Source organism: Muscardinus avellanarius (assembly GCF_963383645.1).
Source record: "Muscardinus avellanarius genome assembly, chromosome: 9".
Taxonomy (NCBI): domain Eukaryota; kingdom Metazoa; phylum Chordata; class Mammalia; order Rodentia; family Gliridae; genus Muscardinus; species Muscardinus avellanarius.
This window is the reverse complement of record NC_137795.1, coordinates 48139825-48162314: the sequence shown is the minus strand read 5'-3', so window position 1 is coordinate 48162314 and position 22490 is coordinate 48139825. Positions and strand designations below refer to the sequence as shown.

General features: G+C 42.6%; 1 protein-coding gene across 5 annotated transcripts in view; it reads right to left on the bottom strand.

Moving 5' to 3' along the window:
- The window catches only part of SLC26A5 (solute carrier family 26 member 5), a gene marked incomplete at both ends in the record, with an annotated part of 54639 nt that extends 33847 nt beyond the window's left edge, over positions 1-20792 (bottom strand). For 2 of the 5 annotated variants that reach the window (XM_080701315.1, XM_080701313.1), the window contains 8 exons: positions 402-549; positions 6517-6599; positions 10413-10565; positions 16214-16378; positions 16958-17124; positions 18565-18675; positions 20011-20150; positions 20621-20772. In XM_080701315.1, the coding sequence (XP_080557441.1) occupies positions 402-549; positions 6517-6599; positions 10413-10565; positions 16214-16378; positions 16958-17124; positions 18565-18675; positions 20011-20150; positions 20621-20772 (1119 nt within the window). Of the gene's footprint in view, positions 1-401; positions 550-6516; positions 6600-10412; positions 10566-16213; positions 16379-16957; positions 17125-18564; positions 18676-20010; positions 20151-20620 lie in introns of all 5 variants that reach the window. The other 3 variants (XM_080701312.1, XM_080701316.1, XM_080701314.1) reach the window with 3 other exon arrangements.
- Positions 20793-22490: the final 1698 nt, after the last annotated feature.

The following is a 22490-nucleotide window of genomic DNA, read 5'->3' as shown; positions in this document are numbered from 1 at the left end:
GACAAATCATATGCCCTAAGTTTAATGAACACAGATAAGCCTTCTCGTCGAAGAGCAAAAATGGCTCTGGACAAATCTATGACTCCCAGGCTGTGAGTTGTAAACATCGGATAACATCGATAGGGGTATGGCAAGTCATGGGCTTCAGATTCGAAATTTCACCTTTCTAGCTGAACAGGCACCCACAAGGTTGCAGGAGGACTCTACTTAAGGCTTCCAATTGTCTAATGCTCATAAATAATGAAAGAAAGAGTCTCAAATAAATACACACTTCAGTGACATCTATTAACAAAGGAAGCATTTTTCTACCAAAGCAGATCAATCTAATCCATTTGTCTTCCATGACAGAGCGTGGTGACCGCACTGCTAGGAAGTGCCTGCAGGAAACTGACAATGCCCACCTGATTGCCGTCAACCTGGTAGCCATGTTTATTTGCCAAGGTCTTGGCCATTGAGATGGTCACTGAGAATCCAACGATGGCTATGGCAATGGCGTCCACATACACGAGGTGGAAGAGGCTGGTGTCTGGATTGGCTGGAGGCAGGAGCCTGAAAAATCAAGCTGTCTTTAGCTCAAGTGGCGTGATCACTAGGGAACAATCACAGGCGAACACTGGGGAGGGGCACCATCTGCAAATGAGGTGACCAGTGCTCAGGTACTTGCTTTCTCTGGTTTTGCAAACTTAAAAAATTAAAAATAAAAAAGAGGGTCTGACGCCAGGCGTGGTGGCGCACACCTGTAATCCCTGCGCTTGGGAGGCTGAGGCAGGAGGATCGCACAGGTTCGAAACCAACCTCAGCTACTTAGTGAGGCTCTCAGCAACTTAGACCCTGTTTCCAAATAAAAATATAAAATAGGTCTGGGAGTGTAGCTCGAGGGTAGAAAGCCCCTGCCCTGGGTTCCATCCCAGCACCACACACACACACACACACACACACAAGAGGTCTGTCTCGACATAGAGAGATTCTTTCCAGACCTTTCCCAGTGTGCTGGCTTTCTACCTGGATGGGTTATCAGCAATGATCAGGTGCCACTTTATTTATAAAAGCAGTAACCTCACACCGCATGGCACCCTGCTGGTAGGTGTAAGTAAGACTCAGAACCAGGAAAAAGAGAGGGTCAGCAAAGTGCTCGGATGCCACGAGACATCTGAACCAGTCTTGGGGTGGGGAGGATGTTGGGCAGCCTGAGAAAATGGTTGTCCTCAAAGCACTACTCGCTTCTCTCCCAGTTACCAGGTCTGGCTGCCCTGCTGGCGCCAGCTATTCAGGCACTCCAGCAGGAGCCCTGCCTTCAGACACCTGCGGCTCATTAGATCCCCCAGGGGAGGCCAGCACCCCACAGGGCCCAACCTACACTGAAGGGTTATGAGCAAATCAATGGTGGCTGTTTGCAGGAGGCTTATTATGTAGTAATAAGACTCACAGATAAGGAAAACAATATAATAGGATATGGGTTTGGGGCAAAGTTCCAGAAAGATAAGTTTTCTGACTAGCCAAGTTCCAGAAAGAGAAAATGGTTTTGTTTTGGTACTGGAGATTGAACCCAGGGACATAGTACCTCTGAGCTCCACTCACAGTCCTATTTTATTTATTTTTTACTTTGAAACAGGGACTCACAAAGTTGCCAAGGCTGGCCTTGAACCTGCAACACTCCGGTCTCAGCCTCTCAAGCTGGGATTAGAGGCTGTGCCACCACTCCCAGTTTTGTTTTTGTTTTTGCTTTTAAATTTAGCTCTCACATAAAAAAGGGAAGCAATTTTGGGGGGTGCACGCCCAATAGGGCAAAAAAACTGTGAAGTGGAAATAATGGTGATGTGAATTTAAACTATTAGTGTGTGTGTGTGTATAGGTGGTACTGGGGTTCCTGGAAACCCTTCTACCTCCGGGCTACACTCCCAGATATATATATATGTCTACATATATATATGGCTACACTCCCAGACAAATATATATATATATATATATATATATATATATATATTTTTTTTTTTTTTTTTTTTTTGAAACAGGGTCTCTTAAGCCAGCGAGGCTGACTTTGAACCTGCACGATCCTCCTGTCTCTGCTTCCCAAGCACGGAGATTACAAGCGTGCACCACCATGCCCGGCTAAACTATTGGTATATTTTTAAAAGAAAAAAATGTAAAGCTGGGTGTGGTGGCACACTCTTGTAAACCCAACATTAGGGAAGCTGAGATAAGAGAATTGTGCAGTTTCGAAGCCATCCTCATATACTTAGTGAGGCCCTTTACAATTCAGTGAGACCCTGTTTCAAAATAAAGAATAAAAAAAAAATAGGGCTGGAGTGTCGCTGGGAGGTAGAATGCCCTGGTTCCCATCCCCCTTACCAAAAAAAAGAAAAAAGAAAAATATAAGTGAAAGAATTTACATTTAATCAGATTATCTGTAACTAGTAACTGGATAGAATTACCTACTGGGTCTAATCCAAGGCTACTGTTTGCCTTGTGACTAACTGTTAGAGACCCAGGTGTGAGGTAGTGGAAAGAGCTCACTGGGTATCGAAGACCAAGTCCTGGATCCCGGCTGGGACTCAGCGGCTGGTCACTAAAGCTCATGTATGTCTCTCAAATATCACTTCCCTGATGCCCAGCCTAAAACAGCAACCACATATCCCTTCCCTACCCTGCTTTTGCTTGTCTTCACAGTACTTCTGATTGTTTATTGATCGATTGTGGTTTTTTTCAGTAGAACTAAGTTCCATGGTACAGGACTTTTTTTTTTTTTTTTTTTTTTTAAGCTACTGGGAATTAAACCCAGGGATGCTCTATTTCTTAGCTACATACACAGCTCTTTTTATTTTTTGTTTTTGGGGCAGAGTCTCACTAAGTTGCCCAGGCTAGCCTAGAACCTGCAATTCTCCAGCTTCAGTCTCCTGAATAGCTGGAATTACAGGTGTGAGCCACTACACCCAGCATCTGCTTTAACTACTGTGTTCCTTGTATATGAAAGGCATTCAATAAGCATACGCGGAATGGACGAGAATAAATGATCTTTTTTTTTTTTTTTTTTTCAGGTCTGGAGATGGAACCCAGGGGTGTGGTGGCTCACGCTTGTAATCCCAGTGCTCGGAGGCTGAGACAAGCAGATCACACAGGTTCAAAGCCAGCCTCAGCTACTTATTGAGGCTCTCAGCCACTTAGTGAGACCCTGTTTCCAAATAAAATATAAAATAGGTCTGGGAGTGTAGCTCAGAGGTAGAAGGAAACTGGGTTACATGTCCAGTGCCAGCAAAAAAAAAGAAAAATCAAACAAACAAACAAACAAAAAACCAAAAAACACTCCCCACAAACAAAATACAAATAAAATAAGGCTGGAAGTATAGTTCAGATGTAGAATACCCTGGGGTTCAATCCCCAGTGTCTGTCTGTCTGTCTCTCTGTCTCTGTCTCTGTCTCTGTCTCTGTCTCTGTCTCTCTCTCTCTCTCTCTCTCTCACACACACACACACACACACACACACACACACACACACACATCACATAAACAGTATAAGTCCAAATAAAAAAAAGCAAGGTGGCCAAGCGTGGTGGTGCACGCTTGTAATCCCAGCATTCGGGAGGCTGAGACCAGAGGATCGCGATTCTCAGACAGCCTCAGCTACTTACTGAGGCCCTCCGCAACTTAGTGAAACCCAGTTTCAAAATAAAGAGTAAAAAATAGGGCAAGGGGTCAAATGCCCCTAGGTTCCATCCCCAGACCCGCAAAAAAAAAAAAAAAAAAAAAAAGCAAGGTGTTATTATTGTGTGATGATTTTACATTGAGTCATTGTAGGTGACATTTTCATGCCACTGACTTATCGCTTTGAAGTTTAAGAGGACAGCGCCAGCTTCCTGCTCTGAGGGCGAGCTTAAAGCATCCTCTGCTTCCCAGGGCGCTCTGGGGCCTGAAGGGCAAGGCCTGACAAAACAAGGCAGGTCTCCTCAATGTCCAATATCTGGGCAACTGTCTGAAACTGTTCTGTGGGAAGAGAGAAAAGGGTGTGGAGAGAAAGAGACAAAGAAATAGTACAGGCGACTGAAAGAGACTTACCTAGAGATGTGGGGACAGGCTAGAAAGTCAAAGTGCGGACCAGCAGAGGTGGTGGCCACTTTTGCTCTTTCAAATATAAAACAATAATAAATGTTTAAAATGTGGTGTTAGGCTGGGCGTGGTGTGCATGCCTGTAATCCCAGTACTTGGGAGGCTGAGAAAGGAGGTTTAAGGCCAGTCTCAACAGTTTAGCTAGAAACCTCAGCCACCAAGCAAGACCTTGTTTCTAAATAAAAAAATAAAAAGCAACCCTTTTTGGTGTAGCTCAGAGGTAGAGTGTTCTTGGGTTCAACCCTTAATACCTCCCCCCGACACACATGCGTATGTCGAGTTAGGTACTATCAATGAAGCAAGGAAAAAGTAGCATATGAGTTGAAACTAGAAAGACTATTGCAGTAGCAAACCCCAGAATTCTCCACCTGCCTCATGTCTCAGAAGTTTGCTATGTGAGCAGCACAATTCGTAATAGCCAAAATATGGAACCGACCCAGATCTCCATCAACAGATGAATGGATAGCAAAACTGTGGGAAATACACACAATGGAATTCTATTCAGCCATAAAGAAGAACAAAATTATATCATTTGCAAGAAGATGGAAAGCCCTGGAGAACATTATGTTAAGTGAGATCAGCCAAGCACAGAAGGAGAAGGTACATATGTTTCCTCTAATATGCCCAAACTAGGAAACACAGAGGATACCAGTGGGACTCCAGATAATGGAGGGGAAATATCAGCAAAGTTTGAATGGAAAGATAGGAGAGGAGAAAGGCTGATTTTGATTAATGAGGGTCTACATCTGAACATGTGTAAAATTATGAATATGACATGATTAACCTGGACAACCATTGGTGGGAGGGGGAAGGGAAAACGGGGGCGGGGGGAAGAGGGCACCAAATATAGTTTAAATGTGTACCATTTATGTTCAATAAAAAATTGAAAATAAAAAAAGAAGTTTGCTATGTGGGTGCACTGCCTCCCTTATGTATGACATGTTCTGAGCTCTCGCAGATCAGTGTAGGGTATTATGCAGTGGGGGTGCCGAGGCTTTGAAAGGACAGGTGACTATGCAAGGCCACAGAGCTAGCAAGTGGCAGGCTACAACTTAGGGGTTTTTTTTCCTCTCTTAATTCATGTGTAACTCAAGGAGATATTTTTAAAAAACTGTTAAGGAAGCTTAACAGGGGCACATGCTTGTAATTCCAGTACTTGGAAGGCTGAAACAGAAGGATTGCAAGTTCGAGGTCAGCCTTGGCAACTTAGTGAGGCCCTGAACAACTTACTGAAACTCTTGTTTAAAAAAATTTTTTTTTAATTCTAAGATGGCCGTGGTGGTGCACACTTGTAATCCCAGCATTTGGGAGGCTGAGACAGGAGGACTGTGTTTCACGGTCAGCTTTAGCTACTTAGTGAAGCCCTCTGCAACTCAGTGAGACCCTATTTCCAATAAAGAATAAAAAATAGAGATGGGGATGTAGCTTGGATGTAGAATGCCCCTGAGTTCCATCCTCAGTACTGCAAAAATAAATAAATAAATAAATTCTAAAAAGGTTTAGGGGTGTAACTCAGAGGTAGTATGACCCTGAGTTCAATCCCCAGTACTACAAAAAGAAAAGAAATGAAAATAAAACTGTTAAGGAAAACCAAAGAAAATAAAAAATAATTCTCCACTGTTGGTGGGATAGTAAAATGGTGCAACCACTGGAAAAAAGTATGGGGCTTCTTAAAAAAAATAAAAACAGAACTATCATATTACGTAGTAAGCCCATTTCTGGGTATATATCTATAAGAATCAAAAGCAAGTCTCAAAGACAGACATATTTGCATAACAATCTATAGCAGCAATATTCATAATAGCCAAATGGCAGAAGTGACCAAAATAAATGCTCATCAATAAACGAATAGATAAACAAAACACAGTACACATACAGCCTTTAAAAAGGGAGAAAATACTATCACGTACTACAACATGGATAAATCTGAGAATGTTATAGGAAAATAGCCTGCCACAAAAAGACAAATTTACTGCTGGTTCCAAAAATATGAGGGAGCTAGAGTAGTCAAAATCATAAAAGTAAAAAGACCAAGGGTGGTTGCCAGAAGCTAGGGAATAGAGAAAGAGGGAGTTGTTACTTAATGGGTACAGAATTTCAGATTTGCAAGATAAAAAGTCCTAGAGAGCCCTTTTACAATAATTTGAATATACTTACCGCTATAATACTATTGTATTAAACTGGACTCTTAAAACTGGTTAGAATGGTAAATTTTGTGTGTTTTTTAAGCACCACACACACACACACACACACACACACACACACACACACACACACCAAACCCTGAAAACCCTCAGCTATTTGCTATGTGGGGAAAAGAGATTATTTTTCATTGCAAGACTACTTAGAGCAGGAGTTAGAAACAACAGATCCGTTGTTCCTTAAAGCACGCTGTTACTTAAACCATTTTCCTACCCCAGAGGAAGGGTTCCAACGACGTCCACATTGTACGACTCTTTCAAGTTAAATCCAGCTGAAATGCCAGTTCCCATTACTACCTAAAACAGACAAATCCAAATGATCTTTAGAGATGGATGTCCACATGGTACACAGGCTGGATTCAAAGAATTTGGTCACCAAGCCCAATCCAGGCTCAGCTTTAATATTCAGATTTAAATTGAGGCATTATTGCTAGTTTCCAGCAACCCTCACTTCTCCTAGAGATTCCCACACCGGTGTTCCAGTTCCCCTGAGGCTGGAATCGTTCCTCACTTTGTTCTGTTTCCTGCCGTTTGGCAGGCTGAGTGCCACAGAAAGAGACCAGAATGCCTGTAAGGGGTTGACGTTATTTTGGGGGTAGGTAAAAGGAGTCTCTAGCTAGGATATCACCCATAAGGATGTTTATTTATTTATCGGTACTAGGGATTGAAACCAGGGGCATTCTACCTTTGAGCTATATCCCCAACTTATTTATTTATTTATTTATTTATTATCTATTTAGGTGGTACTGGGGTGGAACCCAGGGCTATACTCCCAGACCTATTTTATACTTTATTTGGAAACAGGGTCTCACTAAGTTGCTGAGAGCCTCTCTAGCTGAGGCTGGCTTTAAACCTGTGTGATCCTCCTGTCTCAGCCTCCCAAGCGCTGGGATTACAAGCGTGCACCACCACACCCAGTGCTACTTTTTATTTTAAAGCATAGTCTCTCTAAGCTGTTGAGGATGTCCTTGAACCTGAGATCCACTTGTCTCAGCCTCCCAAGTTACTGGTATTATAGATGTGTGCCAGTGCCTGGCTTGTAAAGATATTTAAATGTGTACTATGGGAGTGGAACACTGACAGCTGGCTATTAGGAAACATATGCTTGGATCTGGAATCCTCTTGGTGACCCTGTTCCTGGGACAGCACCACCAAGCGTGGTTAGAGAACTCCGCAGTTGCGTTCTCTAGGGCCAGAGTGGCCATTGCATCCTCAGAGTGCCATTGTATCTAAGGCCACCCGGATTGTCAGGCTCTGGATTAACCTGAGGGATAAAGCCCAAGCCTTAGAGATCTACTAGAAGAGAAAGATAACAGAAGGTGAGACAGCAAACTCATCCCCAGGAACAATTGCTCACAAAGCTCTCAGAAAGGGTTGTCCAGAAGAGAAGGGATTGGGGCTGGCCAGGGAAGACCAATTCCTTTGTAATGGTGGCCACTATAGGAAACCAGTACTAAGGTAAGCTTATTGTCAGAAACAGGAACCTGGAGACCAGGGTGAGGTATTTCTGGCCCTTTTGATTAAATGACCCTTTTCTATTGGTGACTATTATGTTTGTCACCCTTAGTTAGATTTTTCATGTGTCTCAAACTGGGAGAGTGTCTAGAATATTTAAATTCACAGGATATATATGGCTCAAGTTTCTGGAACATCAATTTTATGTAGTGGTAAAAAATTAAGACATTGTTTTCCTACTGACACAAATAGATGCATTAAATGTTTTTAAGATTAAAAATAAATTTTAAGTTTAAAGAGAATCATAAAAAGCCGGGCATGGTGGCGCACGCTTGTAATCCCAGCATTCGGGAGGCTGAGACAGGAGGATCACGGTTCGTGGCAAGCCTCAGCTATTTAGTCAGGCCCTCCGCAACTCAGTGAGACCCTGTTTCAAAATAAAGAATAAAAAATTGGGCAGTGCATACCAGTTGTACACATCCATGAATAAATAATTGTGGTTAAGCTGGGCATGGTGGCGCATGCTTGTAATCCCTGCGCTTAGGAGGCGGAGACAGGAGGATTGTGCAGGTTCGAAGCCAGCTGTGCTGGCTTAAGAGACCCTGTTTCCAAATAAAAATATAAAATAGGTCTGGGAGTGTAGCTTGGAGGTAGAAGGGCTTCCAGGAACCGCAGTACCACAATAAATAAATAAATAAATAAATAAATAAATAAATAAATAAATAAATAATTGTGGTTACTTTAAAAGAAGTAAAAGCCAGCCGGGCGTGGTGGCACACGCTTGTAATCCCTGCGCTTGGGAGGCAGAGACAGGAGGATCGCGCAGGTTCGAAGCCAGCCGTGCTGGCTTAAGAGACCCTGTTTCCAAAAATAAAATAGGTCTGGGAGTGTAGTCCGGAGATAGACAGGCTTCCAGGAACCCCAGTACCACCAAAAAAAAAAAAAAAAAAAAAAAAAAGAAGTAAAAGCCAGGCGTGGTGGTGCACGTTTGTGGTTCTAGCATTCAGGAGGCTGAGACAGGAGGATTGCAGTTTGAGGACAGCCTCAGCTACTTAGTGAGGCCTTCTGCAACTCAGTGAGACCCAGTTTCAAAATAAAGAATACAAAATAGGGTTGGGGGTAGAGCTCAGAGGTAGAATGCCCCTGGGTTCCATCCCCAGTATGGCAAAAAAAAAAAAAAAAAGTTAAATGTTCTTATTCTAGTTTATTTCCATAGTTTTTAAAAAAAGCTACTAAGCAGTTAGTCCTAAGTATTTAAGTATGCATAAGATGCAGGGCATGGTGGTGCATGCCTATAATTCCAGCATTTGGGAGGCTAAGATAGAAGGATCATAGGCTCAAGGCCAACCTCAGAAATTTAACGAGAGGAGACTCTCAGTGTCTAGTAAGACCCTGTTTCAAAACAAAGAATACAAAATACTGGGGTGTAGTTCAAAGGTAGATCCCCCTGGGTTCGATCCCCAGGACCACCAAAAAAGAAAAGGAAAGAAAAGATGCCTGTACCTAAGTACATTTCACTTTATTCTCTGGTGGTTGAGGATCAAACCTGGAGCCTTGTGCATGCTAGGCAAGTGCTCTACCACTGAACTGTATCTGTAGCCCTGCACCTGATTACTTCTTAAATGGAACTATGAGGTGCTTTTTTTTGGCTCAGGAGTGCCAGGGAGCTGAGAAAGTTTGGGAATTTTTGTCTTTTATCTATTAATTTTTTTTTTTTTGTACTGGGGATCAAAACCAGGGGCATTCTACTTCTGAGCTATACTCCAGTCTTTTTTTGTTTTGAAACAGGGTTTTGCTAACCTACTGAGGATTTTGCTAAGTTGATGAGACTGGCCTCAAACCTGTTATCCTCCTGTCTCAGCCTCTCAAGTACAAAGATTACAGGTGCATGCCACCATGCTTCGCTGGAATTTTGTCTTTTACTCTTTTTAAAGTAAATGGATGCCGGGCGTGGTGGCGCACACTTGTATTCCCAGCATTCGGGAAGCTGAGACCGGAGGATCGCGGTTTGTGGACAGCCTCAGCTACTTAGTGAGGCCCTCTGCAACTCAGTGAGACCCGGTTTCAAAATAAAGAATAAAAATAGGGCAGGAGGTGCAGCTCAGAGGTAGAATGCCCCTGGGTTCCATCTCCAGACTCACAAAATAAATAAATAAACAAATAAATAAAAAATAAAGTAAATGGAGCCAGCTTTATTTCTACCAGATCCCTAAAGTGGTATGTATTCATTACAAAAGAGATAACAAAAAATTAGAGGAAAACCAATTCTCCAAATCCCATCACTCAGAGATAATGTAAAAAATTCTATGTGTGATCTTCACCTATATTTTAAAAGTCATCTCTGGCCAGGCGTGGTGGCGCACGCTTGTAATCCCCGCGCTTGGGAGGCTGAGACAGGAGGATCGTACAGGTTCAAAGCCAGCCTCAGCTACTTAGTGAGACCCTGTTTCCAAATAAAGTATACAATAGGTCTGGGACTATAGCCCGGAGGTAGAAAAGCCCCTGGGTTCCACCCCCAGTACCACACACACACACACGCACACACACACACACAGTCATCTCTGTCTATGTTTCAACGCTTTTTCATCCCTCACAGAAATAGGTGAGTTGAACAGGTTGGCACCTTGAACAGGTCAGCACCTCGAGTGGACTTACCGCAAAGAACTCTAAAGGAATGGGCGCTGGCAATTTCTCTTTAAATCTCTCATTAAACTCCTTGCCACCCAACAGCAAACCAAAAACCATCAGCCCGACGCCTAGGGAACACACGTTGAGGTTTTTAACATTCTGCAACACAGCAACTGTACTCTGCAACACAGTGAACACTGGAGTTTACACCAGGAAACAGCCCCGTACTGCAAGACTCCACACAGGCAAGGCACCCAGAACAGGCATCAGAGACGGGGGCAGAGCTCAGCAGAGCCCCAGGGGCGGGGCAGGAGGCCGTGTCTAAAGGGTGTGCAAGCCGGGCGTGGTGGCGCACACTTGTAATCCCAGCATTCGGGAGGCTGAGATATGAGGATTTCGGTTCGAGGATAGCCTCAGCTACTTAGTGAGGCCCTCTGCAACTCAGTGAGACCCAGTTTCAAAACAAAGAATAAAAAATAGGGCAGGGGGTGTAGCTCAGAGGCCAAATGCCCTTGGGTTCCATCCCCAGACCCGCAAAAAAAAAAAAAAAAAAAAAAAAAAAAAAAAGGGTGTGGAGCTTCTATTAGGGTTCTGGAAATGGATAGTGGTATCGGCTGCAGGATACCATAAATTGCACTTAGTACCACTAGATTGTACACTTAAAAATAAAGTGGAGAATTTTGTTGTTTATATTTTACTGAAACAAAAACTCCAAAAAACTCAGATGAGCTAGGATGGGGGTGGACAGCTAGGGACATATATCAGTGTTAGAATGCATGCTTAGCATGCCTAAGGCCCTGGGTTTGACCCCAGGACTGCAATAAATAAATAAAGACACAGGAAGAAAGGAAGGAAGGAAAAGATTCCCTGAATAGATAGACATTCAGACATTCTGGGGCACTAATTCAGACTAGCCATTCTATTCTTGGACATTTCTAGCTAAAAGTTCTCAGGGCTGGGGTGGACCTCAGTGGTAGTGTACTTAAAGATGTACTATAAAATCCTGGGTTTGATTCCCAGAACCACCACAACCACCACCACCACCAACAACAACAACAATGAGGTTCTCAGGTCAAAATTTCTCTTCGTAGCTTCTACCAATTATAAGGTATCTTGATTTAATAATATAACTTTCTAATTGTAATTCTTACTCAAATTTCCTATAGCATTTTTTGATATGCTGAAGTCTCAGCCTCATATTATAAGATGTGAAAAAATAAACCTCATCTGAGATATTTGCATAATTAAAGAATTAAGGGTGATATCAGCAAAATATTGCAAAGGTAAATTACACAGAAATTCTTTCAGGAGCTCAGAAATAGAAGCTATTGTTAGCAGATGAAAGAGAAGGCAGGTGGGCTTTGAGATAAAAAGCAGAGTTTGGAAAGAAGGCAGGGTAGAGAAGAAAGCCACTGGGTTATACCCAGGGCAACCTCTGGGAGCCTTGAATAGTCAATTCTCAGCTGAAACCCAATAAAGCAGATATCCCTCCCAGCCCAGGCCGTACCACCCGTCCACACCTAGAGCGTGCTCAGGTGTACGTGTGTGTCGTGTTCCCTTTGTGGCAAGGCACTTTGAGAAGTCTCAGAGTAGGAAGTACATAACAAGCTATCACAAGAAAATAATAATTTATTTAAGAAATATTATTATAGTTTGATTCCATTCTACTCAATCAACTCTAATTAAATAATTAGTTAATTAATTGTAATCCTGGGGATTGAATCCAGGAGCATTCTATCTCTGATCTATACCCCCAGCCCTGTTTTTTTAAATTTTTTTACTTTTTGCGGTACTGGGGATGGAACCTCGGGATACTGTATCTCTGAGCGACACCCTCAGCCCTATTTTTTTATTCTTTATTTTGAAACAGGGTCTCACTGAGTTGCAGAGGGCATTACTAAGTAGCTGAGGCTGGCTTTGAACCTGCGCAATCCTCCTGTTTCAGCCTCCCAAATGCTGGGGTTACAAGCATGCACCACCACGCCCAGCTTATTTTTTTTGTTTTTGAAACAGGGTCTCACTAAGTTGCAGAGGGCCTCATTAAGTTGCTGAGGCTCACTATGAACCTGTGATTCTCTTGTCTCAGCCTCCCAAGTACTGGAATTACATAAAGGTGTGTGCCACACACACAGCTCAAGGACTCAAGTTTAAATGTTGCTGCCTCAAAGTGACTTTCTGAGATCCCTAATCGAAAGGTCTCCCTGTTTAACTTTTTAAGTTTTTTCAAGTAATGTTATGTACAGTTTTATTGCCAGTATATGTACAACAGTAAGCATAGAAATATAAATATACATTGTCATTAACAGTAGAAAACAAAACTGTTACAGGTAAGGGAGAAAGGATATAGAGAATTTGGAACCAGGATACTAATTATTTCTCATCTTGACTTTTTTTAATCCCTGTTTAACTTTCAGAGAAACCTGTACATTTTTTAGCATAATTAACATAATTTGTGGTTTACTAACTACCTTCTTACTGGCTGCAAGCTCCAAAGGGCAAGGGCTGTGTCTGCTCAGCTCACCGCTGTAGCTCAGGGCCTAATTCAGTGTTTGATACATAAATACCTACTAAGCAACTCTGAAACTCTGATATGCAGTACTTTTGCTACCAGTTGGTTCCAGTTATTTCCTAATTTTCTATTTAGCCACAGGTCTTTAAGTAATGTGTGTGTGTGTGTGTGTGTGTGTGTGTGTGTGTTTACAAAGGGACAATCTCATTAATACAGGAAGGGCATGCATTCTTACCCAATACTATGCAGTCTTACAACAACAGCTATTGACTTATTTTTTTGGTGGTATTATTGGGGATTGATCCAAGGGTTGTTCTTTTTCTGAGCTATACCTCCAGCCCTTTTTAAGTTTTAATTTTGAAACAGAGTCTCACTAAGTTGCTGAGTCTCACTAAATATCTGAGGCTGGCTTTGAACCTGCAGTTCTTCTGTCTCAGCCTCCCAAGTACAGGTGTGTGCCGCTGTATCCAACAGCTAATGATCTTTTTAAAACAAAACCATCAGATTCCATTATACCTGGTCTTACCCCCACCCCCACCCCATTAACTCCCATGACACTTGGGATAAAACTTCAAACTCCTTACCCTGGATAGCAGAGGGATTCCGCCCCTGCTGCCTCTCTGAAACCCCCTTTACTCTCCTCACTTATTGTTCTCCAGTCACAGCATCCAAACATCTGCTGTTCCACTCAAGCCCGTGCACAGCTGTGTCGTCTGCCTGGTGCGCGTTAGCAGTGACCTTCACTTGGCTGGTTCCATCTTTCCACTCATGTCACCTCCTCACAGAGAGCTTCTCTGACTTCCTCCTCTAGGAGCCACCCAGTCACCCTCTATCAAGTCGGCCTTGTTTTAATTCTTCATAGTCCTCACCACTGTCTGGTATGGTTTGTGTTGTTTATTGCCGTTCATTCCCCACTAGAATATAATTTCCAGGAAGACAGGAGATTATCTGACTTGCTTACAGCCCTGTCCCCAGTGCCTACATTAGACTGTGACCCCAGCTGACACTCGCTACGTATTTTTTGGGTGTTCAAGTGTTGTTGAGATAAATGTCTCACTGTCCCCCAAATGAATAAAGAGATGGACTAGTCAAATATGATGACAGCTAAGAGGCAGCTGAGTGAAAAACTGGCCGCTGTGTTCTTGGGAGTAAGTCTTTTCTACAAGGCACTTAGTGCTAGAAGCGTAAAGCCTCCAGGCTCGATTCATTCATTACTTGAGCAAATATTCACGGAGTATCTATTATGCTCATGAGACCATGTCAGCCGATGGGTCTACAACAATAAAGAAATAATTCACTTCCTGTTGTTTTAAAGCTTTTATAGCTGAGGGCTTAGAGCTATCAGAGGGACAAACATCTTTAAAAGAAGAGCAAGACTCCCAAGGGGGTGACCCATGGTGAGCCCTATGTGTTGCCGCCCTACAGCAGCCAGTCTGGAATACTGCTAGGAAGCAGGGGGACCCCGAAACCGGAATGGAATGTGTGCTGAAGATGAATGGTCCACACTGTTAAAGTGTTCAGTGTGAACCCACTGGGAATGCAAAATGACAGAATTTAAAAGTAAATATTTGGGATGAAAATGAACTCGTTCAGATATAGGGAAATATAGCAAATGCACTAGAGACTTTCAAGCTTGTGCATTTTTATTGTATGCACATTCTTTTCTATTTCAGTTGGAGTTGGAATTACCTCATGAAATTATCCCTTGAAAATAAGGTTACCAAAACAACAACAACAACAACAACAACAACAACAACAACACTGAGATGAATCTGTGGTTTGGAGCTCCATAGTTTGTTTAAAGACTGGTATTTCCTATCACTAAAAAAAATGACTAGCTTGGAAAGTAAGTTTATATGCATGCTTGGAAAGATCTTTAATGTGTTTATATTGTTAAAATTAATGATTAAATGTGAGAAATAAGGGAAAAAGAACTTTTTTTTACTTTCAAGTGTATGGTGGTTTTAAAACCGTATCTAGTTACTGATTTCTAGTTATATTGCACTATGTGGAAAAACTTTAAATTTTTAGAATTTGCAATCAGTTTCATATAATCAGTTTCAACATAGTTGGTTATACCATTGTTTCTCCTGTGTTTGCAAATAATTTATGTCTTAAATAAATCGTGTACAAAGTCTGTACATATTTTATTATATTAAACTGGTTAATTGTGTTAGTTAAATCTTACTCAGTGTTTTGCCTGCTTGAGTTAGCAATTTTTGAGAGAGGGAGATTTTACTATTATGTCTTTAAATTATTTGTTAGTGTCCAAAAGGTACACAAATTAGTTTTATAAAAAATCTATCTCTTTAAGCCAAGTGTGCTGGTGCATTCCTGTAATCCCAGTACTTGAGAGGTTGAGACAGGAAGATCCCAGGTTAGAGGACAGCCTCAACAACCTATTAAGCCATGTCTTTAAATTATTTGTTAGTGTCCAAAAGGTACACAAATTAGTTTTATAAAAAATCTATCTCTTTAAGCCAAGTGTGCTGGTGCATTCCTGTAATCCCAGTACTTGAGAGGTTGAGACAGGAAGATCCCAGGTTAGAGGACAGCCTCAACAACCTATTAAGCCTCTCAGTAACCTAGTGAAACCCTGTTTAAAAACCGTAAAATAAGGCAGGGCGTGGCGACACATGCTTGCAATCCCAGCATTCAGGAGGTGGAGACCAGAGGATCGCGGTTCATGACAGCTTCAGCTACTAAGACAGGCCCTTTGCAACTCAGTGAGACCCTGTTTCAAAAAACCACACACACACACACACACACACACGACTAAAAGTTAGGGCTGGAGGTGGAGCTTGGATGTACAATGTGGCTAGGTTTCATCCCCAGTACTGCAAAAACAAACAAACAAACAAACAAACATAAAATAGAAGGGCTGGGAGTATATCTCAGAGACAGAATGCCCCTGGGTTAAATACCCAATAACTACACACACACACACACACACACACACACACACACACACACACACACCTATCTGTTTGCTTAATGAGGTTGTTGGTGCAGTCACCAAATAATAACCTAACATGAAATTCCTTGTGAAATAGGCAAGATTGCATATTAATAAAATGGAATTGTAGGGTTAACTTCTTGTGGCCATCTTCTGAGAAAGACTTAGAGTAAGTCTTTTCCTTTTTATAACAATACTTGAAGAAAGAGAGAGAGAGAGAGAGAGAGAGAGAGAGAGAGAGAGAGAGAGAGAGAGAGAGAGAGAGGAGCCTTGAAGGAGGTAAAAGACAGACAGAAGAGAAGGGGAAAGATAAAGAAGAAAAAAAAAAACACAGTAGCAGTAAGTCCGGGGTTGCTTACTTACATACACCACTGAAAAGATCCCACTGTACCGCTTTGTTTTAACCCCAAACAGGTATTTTAACATGGAGGTAAAGACGTGCACAGCTGCTGCGGTGGTGAACCCACGGACCAGAGGCTCTGTGAGGTATATGGCCACAAATCCAAACCTACAGACACCTAGGCAGAACTGATTTTTTTTTTAATGACAAAGAAAAAACCACATGATTGGTTAGGAAGTTATGATCAACAGAGAACACAAAGGAGTTCTTTCTCAACCACTTTCTAACATTATAAACTTGTGCCCACAATGGTTCAGTAGCTAACAAATCAGCCACTGGTTACAGAGGGAAGAATGGAAGGTCTGGCACTGGTCACGCTTCCCTCTCCCTGTCCCATGGAACCAGGGGCCGGGCTTAGTCACGCAGACCCTGGGGGACGAGCACCAGCCGTTCCTTCCGAGCAAGAATGTCCTCATTCCAATCCTGCTGTTTCAAATTTGTTCTGCTTTTGGGATCTCTAAAGTACCCAATCGAAGCTTGCTAGTCGCCCCGAGTTGTAAATAAGGTGTGCGCTTGCACGGGTGTTCCCAAGTGCTATGAGCCTGGAGCTCTCGGGTTTTGCAACTGACCCTACAGACCTTGTAGGAAGGCCATTCTTGCTACATGGTTGCTTTTGGTTACTTATTAGTAATGCATCCAAGAGTGTTCAAATAGATATTTGTTTGATGAACAAACCAGAATCCATTTCCCCGTCTTTGAGTCTTTACCTGAATGATTCCTGAAAGTAAGGTCACAGACATGGCGACTTTGACTCTCAGGGCATCTCTGGCTTCTGTACCATTGGTGGCGTTTACTCCTCCTGGAATGACTATGTCATCTGGTACTAATCGGACAGCCACGCCACCAATCATCAGACTGATAACAGCAAAAGGACCTGAAATGACGAAGGATGAATTCCCCTTGGTCAGGGGCTCAAGGAAACTACCAATGTATCTGAACTGATGAGCACAAATGTCTCCTATTCAGGGGCTAAGAAAACTCCAGTGTGTCTGATGTGGATGCTCCCCGCACGCTAAGAGACACAGGTGAGAATAGCCAGTCACCCTTGGAAGAAGACCGCGCTGCCCATCTTAGCTGCCCCTGTGTGAGCAACAGGTGTGGGTGCAGACTGCATTTCCAAATGTGACCAGGACAGTATCTTCTGCCCTACATACTCCTTCAGAACGATGGCATCGCCTCGTCAAGAGGTGGAGCTGGTTCCTCTCCTCAAAGCTGGGTGGGCTTGTGACTTATTAGTGACCAAAAGAACACAGCAGCAGCGACACTGTGGCTTCTGAGGCTAGAGAATAATGGGTCCTGCAGCTTCCTCCTGGGAGCCGTAAAGCTTATGGTGGAGTCTGGACCCCCATGTGTAGGAAAGCTCAACTAGGCCCTGCGGAGAATTCCTGGTACTACCTGGAAAGAGAGAGAGAGTAAAGGAAAAAGGAAGGGAAGGAGGAAAACGGCCCAGACAAGCTCTTCCCAAATCCAGACCTGTAGGACCTGTGAGCAATAATGAAATTATTATTTTCATGTTTCCTATTTATTTTTTAAATTAAAATTTATTTTAACTGATACAATAAAATAAGATGCTAAAATTTGGGATAGGCATCTATCAGGAATAAATATCTGAAACACTATATTTGCTTGTGTATGACCTTTAGAAACACCAACACTATTATGAAATTCATACGTATCTGATTTTAAGTACACTAAAGAGAAAACACGTACAACTCCCAGCCTAAAATATGATGAAAATAACATGCATGCAGAGTAATTCGAAAGCTGAAGGGCACCATTAAAGGAGAATAAAAACCAGGCAGCAGAAAACTGTAGTAGGAGATAAAGCATTTCTCATTTCACAGATTTCAATGATTGCTATTATAGACAAAGAAACTGTCCTTTTTTATTTTTTATTTATTTATTTATTTTTTGGGGGTGGTACTGGGGTTCCTGGAAGCCCTTCTACCTCCGGGCTACACTCCCAGACCTCTTTTTACATTTTATATTTGGAAACAGGGTCTCCTAAGCCAGCGCGTGCGGCTGGCTTCGAACCTGTGCGATCCTCCTGTCTCTGCCTCCCAAGCGCGGGGATTACAAGCGTGCGCCACCACGCCCAGCTAAACTGTCCTTTTTTAAACCCCAAGACAATAGGAAAGCGATTAGTACTAGGACCCTTCAGAGGAGTGTATTTCTTAAAGCATCTGTTATGTATGTAGTAACAAATGTTATCTGAAGCAGATTTTCTGAAAACAAACACACTATTTCTTTGGCCCACTGCAAAGCTAGGAGATCCCAGAGGAAAGGTGTTCACATATCAACTAGGAGCACTTACCTATGGATATGTGTCTGGAAGTTCCAAAAAAACAATACATGATAACAGGGTAAAATGAAGAGTACAGGCCAAACACCGGAGGTACAGCTGCCAGCATAGCGAAGGCCAAGCCTGCGGGATCAAACACCCAAGAGGGAGGTCGTTACAGAACAGACGGGCCATGTGCATCTCCGTCTTGGTTCTGTCTATTTGACGAATTGGTGAGCCCCATCTTAATGTGAGCTGACTTGCCTAACCTGTCCACCCTTTCACCCCAATCCTGCATATGGTCTGTTTTGCCAGGTTCTTTTTTCTGTTTTATTCTTTCACAAATTAGATAAGAGAAAGTCTGACTTGACTTTAAGGGTGCTGTTGTAGTCTAGTGCGGATACATGAATGTTGCCTCTTTCTCTAATGGGGTACTTTTGTGGGTTCTTGGACACCCCTTTGCTGTAAAAGCCCCCACAGTACCATTTCCTGGCCTATGTGATGCCTCCTCCTGACTCTTAGAACTCTCCCTTGGACCTTACCAGAAGGTAAAATCTTCCAGATTCTTTCTGCTGCATGTTTGTATGCTGTAGGCAGTTTCTCTCTCTCTCTCTCTCCTCTCTCTCTCTCTCTCTCTCTCTCTCTCTCTCTCTCTCTCTCTCTCTTCTCTTCTTCTTCTTCTTCATCTTCTTCTTCCTCTCTTTCTCTCTCTCTCTCTCTCTTCTCTTCTTCTTCTTCCTCTCTTCCTCTCTTTCTCTCTCTCTCTTTCTCTCTCTTTCTCTTCTCTTCTTCTTCTTCTTCTTCTTCTTCTTCTTCTTCTTCTTCTTCTTCTTCTTCTTCTTCTCCTTCTTCTTCTTCTTCTTCTTCTTCTTCTTCTTCTTCTTCTTCTTCTTCTTCTTCTTCTTCTTCCTCTCTCTCTCTCTCTCTCTCTCTCTCTCTCTCTCTCTCTCTCTCTCTCTCTCTCTCTCTCTCTCTCTCTCTCCTCTCTCTCCTCTCTCCTCTCTCCCCTCTCCTTTGTGGTATTGGGGGTTGAAAATGGGCATTCTGAATCCAAGCTATTACCTAGTCCTATTTTATCTTTTATTTTGAAACAGGGTCTTGCTAAGTTGCAGAAGGCCTCACTAAGTTGCTGAAGTTGGCTGTGAGCTTGTGCTCCTTCTCTCTCAGCCTCCCAAGTACTAGAATTACAGGCATGTGCACCACACCAGGCTGGACCCTCTCTCTATTCTGCTCTCTCAGGGAGCTCACACCATCCTAGGATACTGGTTTACAAAATAATGCCACTATTTTCTATTATGACCATCACTAGGAATTTTTAAGGGCTACATTTCTAATGAAACCCTTTAGAAAGGTAAAGCTTACTAGAATATGATAAAAAATATGAATTTGCAGTCAGTATAAAAAAAGGCAAAGCAATTGTATGAGGAGATGGTAGCAAGGGAAAAGAAAGAGAGATCAGATGGATGATACTTTACTAACCTTGAGGAAGCTGAAGCACCCCGGTGCTTATGCCTGAGACCAAGTCACCCAACACATACTCCTTGAATTTGTATGCTGGCAACCACTTAGTTATGGGCAGGAACATATAAATGATATTTCTTATTTTTTTAGGAGTACATCTGTGAAGACAAAGAAATACAATTACAAGCTAGGAACATCCTTGCAGAATCCACACCAAGGCATTTTCTCTTCCTCACATCCATGGAGGAAAAGAAAAAATTCATGACTGGTGATTGGAGATGTTGCTAAGTGGAGTGGATGTCATGGATGGGGAAAAAGACAAGGCAGCAGAAACATCACTGGAGAGAAAGGGGGGAGGTGGGTATTTTGAAAGTGGGTTGCTTCTGTAAGCTTTTACACAGATGTAGGGCATGGCAAGAATTCAATAAACATGGTGAAATACATGCTGAAGCCCATGTTCAGCCAAATGTCTAACGCTGACAACACAGTCATGGGCAGCTTTGCAAATCAGAAGTGCTTGCAATTAATTTTTCCTCCCCTTCATCAAACAGATTTTCTTTACACTTCTGACTTTGCTTCGCTCATAATGAAATAGACAATAAAGGAAACCAGTTAAAACACAACATACGTGAATGCCTGTTTCAGTTTGTCCCCAATGGAGTCTGAAACCTTGTCCTTCGTGTGTAGTCTTTCCTGGAGGACCGGATGGCTAAAGATGGGCCTTTCCACATGGTACTTCTGGGTCGCTGCAGGGATTTCATTTTCTTCAGCATGATCCATAGTACTCCAAAATTATTCATTAACAGCAGGAGACAAACATTTCCCAAGTGTCACTAAGGGAGAAAATAAAAACTCCATTTTAGATGCCAAAATCCTACCGATAAGCCTTCCCAAGTATCTCTTCCTCAGGGTAACTTGCATTCTAAGGACCCCAGAGCACCTAACATATTGTTCTGTATATAGTAGGCACTGATAAACAGGATGAAATCTAAATTAATAAAAATCATAGGTGCAACTTATTCCCTCTCAAAACAATAAATGGCAATGTGTATACTTCTAAGGAAAGCTCATATTTGCACTCAATCGCCTCTACCTCCATACAAGAGGAATTGTAAACCAGGCCAACTCTGACCACCTATGTGTGGAGTAAACAGAAAAGAGGGTAAGATTGGTGCTTAACTTGACTAGGTTGCTAATGTTGGTCAATACAACTTCTTCATGGTAAAAAAAAAATCAGGTTTTGCCAAACTGAAGTCAATCTTGTGTGATGAACCATAAGACATCATGCAAAATCAATGCCTATGTCCAAGGAGGCTGAAAATTTAAGAGACTAAAATAAAATGAAATGCCAGGCAGCAAATGTGAGCAAGTACCAACAAGAATGATATGAAAATGCTATGGTGTGAATGTTGTTGCTGTGTCCACAATTCACACTGCAATTTAATCGCCTACACAACAGCATGCAGATATGTGGCCTTTAGGGGATTGAGCCACAAAGACTCTGTCCTCATTAGTGAGATTAGCCATTCTTATAGAAGGGCTTGATGAAGGGCGGCTGCCCCTTTCGTTCCTTCTGTCCCTTCTGCCGAGTGAGGCCCCAGCGTTCCTCCCATCCAGAGGACGCAGCTCCAAGGCACCATCTTGGAGGTGGCGGGACTGGGCCCTCGCCTGCAGCAACTTGACTCAGACTTTCCATCCTCCAGAACCATGAAAAATAAAATTCCGCCGCGCATGATGGCGCACGCTTGTAATCCCCGCGCTTGGGAGGCAGAGACAGGAGGATCGCGCAGGTTCAAAGCCAGCCGCGCTGGCGTAAGAGACCCTGTTTCAAAAATATAAAATAGGTCTGGGAGTGTAGCCCGGAGGTAGAAGAGCTTCCAGGAACCCCAGTACCACCAAATATATATATATATATATATATATATATATATATATATATATATATATATACAATATAATATCACATTAATGAAATCCATTTTGAGTAGAATTTCAATAACCAGGACATGCGTTAGCAGTGAAGATGTCTCTGTGGATTTGCCGTGTTCCCTCCTCAGCCCTGGCTGCACGTGGAGTCGCCTGGGCAGGGTTAGCTATGACTGATGTCTGACTCTACTGCCCGAGATTCTGATTTAATTGGTCTGGGAGCAGCAGGGATTGAGAGTTTAAGAGGCACTCAGCGATTCTGCTGTGCAGCCAAGGTTCAAAGCCAGTGTCTAGGGGATGGCAAGACCAAGCCCCACCTACACCCCATCCACACACCCAAACAAACAGAAAGGAAAATCGGAAGAGGGCGTACATAAATGATGTACAATGCGTTGTGTTACTATCTCTACTTATGTGTCTTTGAAATATTTAATAACAAATTGCAGAAAAGAAATATTTGGTTCAGGATTCTCAAGCAAAGTCACATTGATGTTCTCACAGCCAAAGTGATAGAGGTGGGCAGTGTGGTGTTCTTGGCCCTTCAGGTAAATATGGCTTTAACTGTCAGAGCC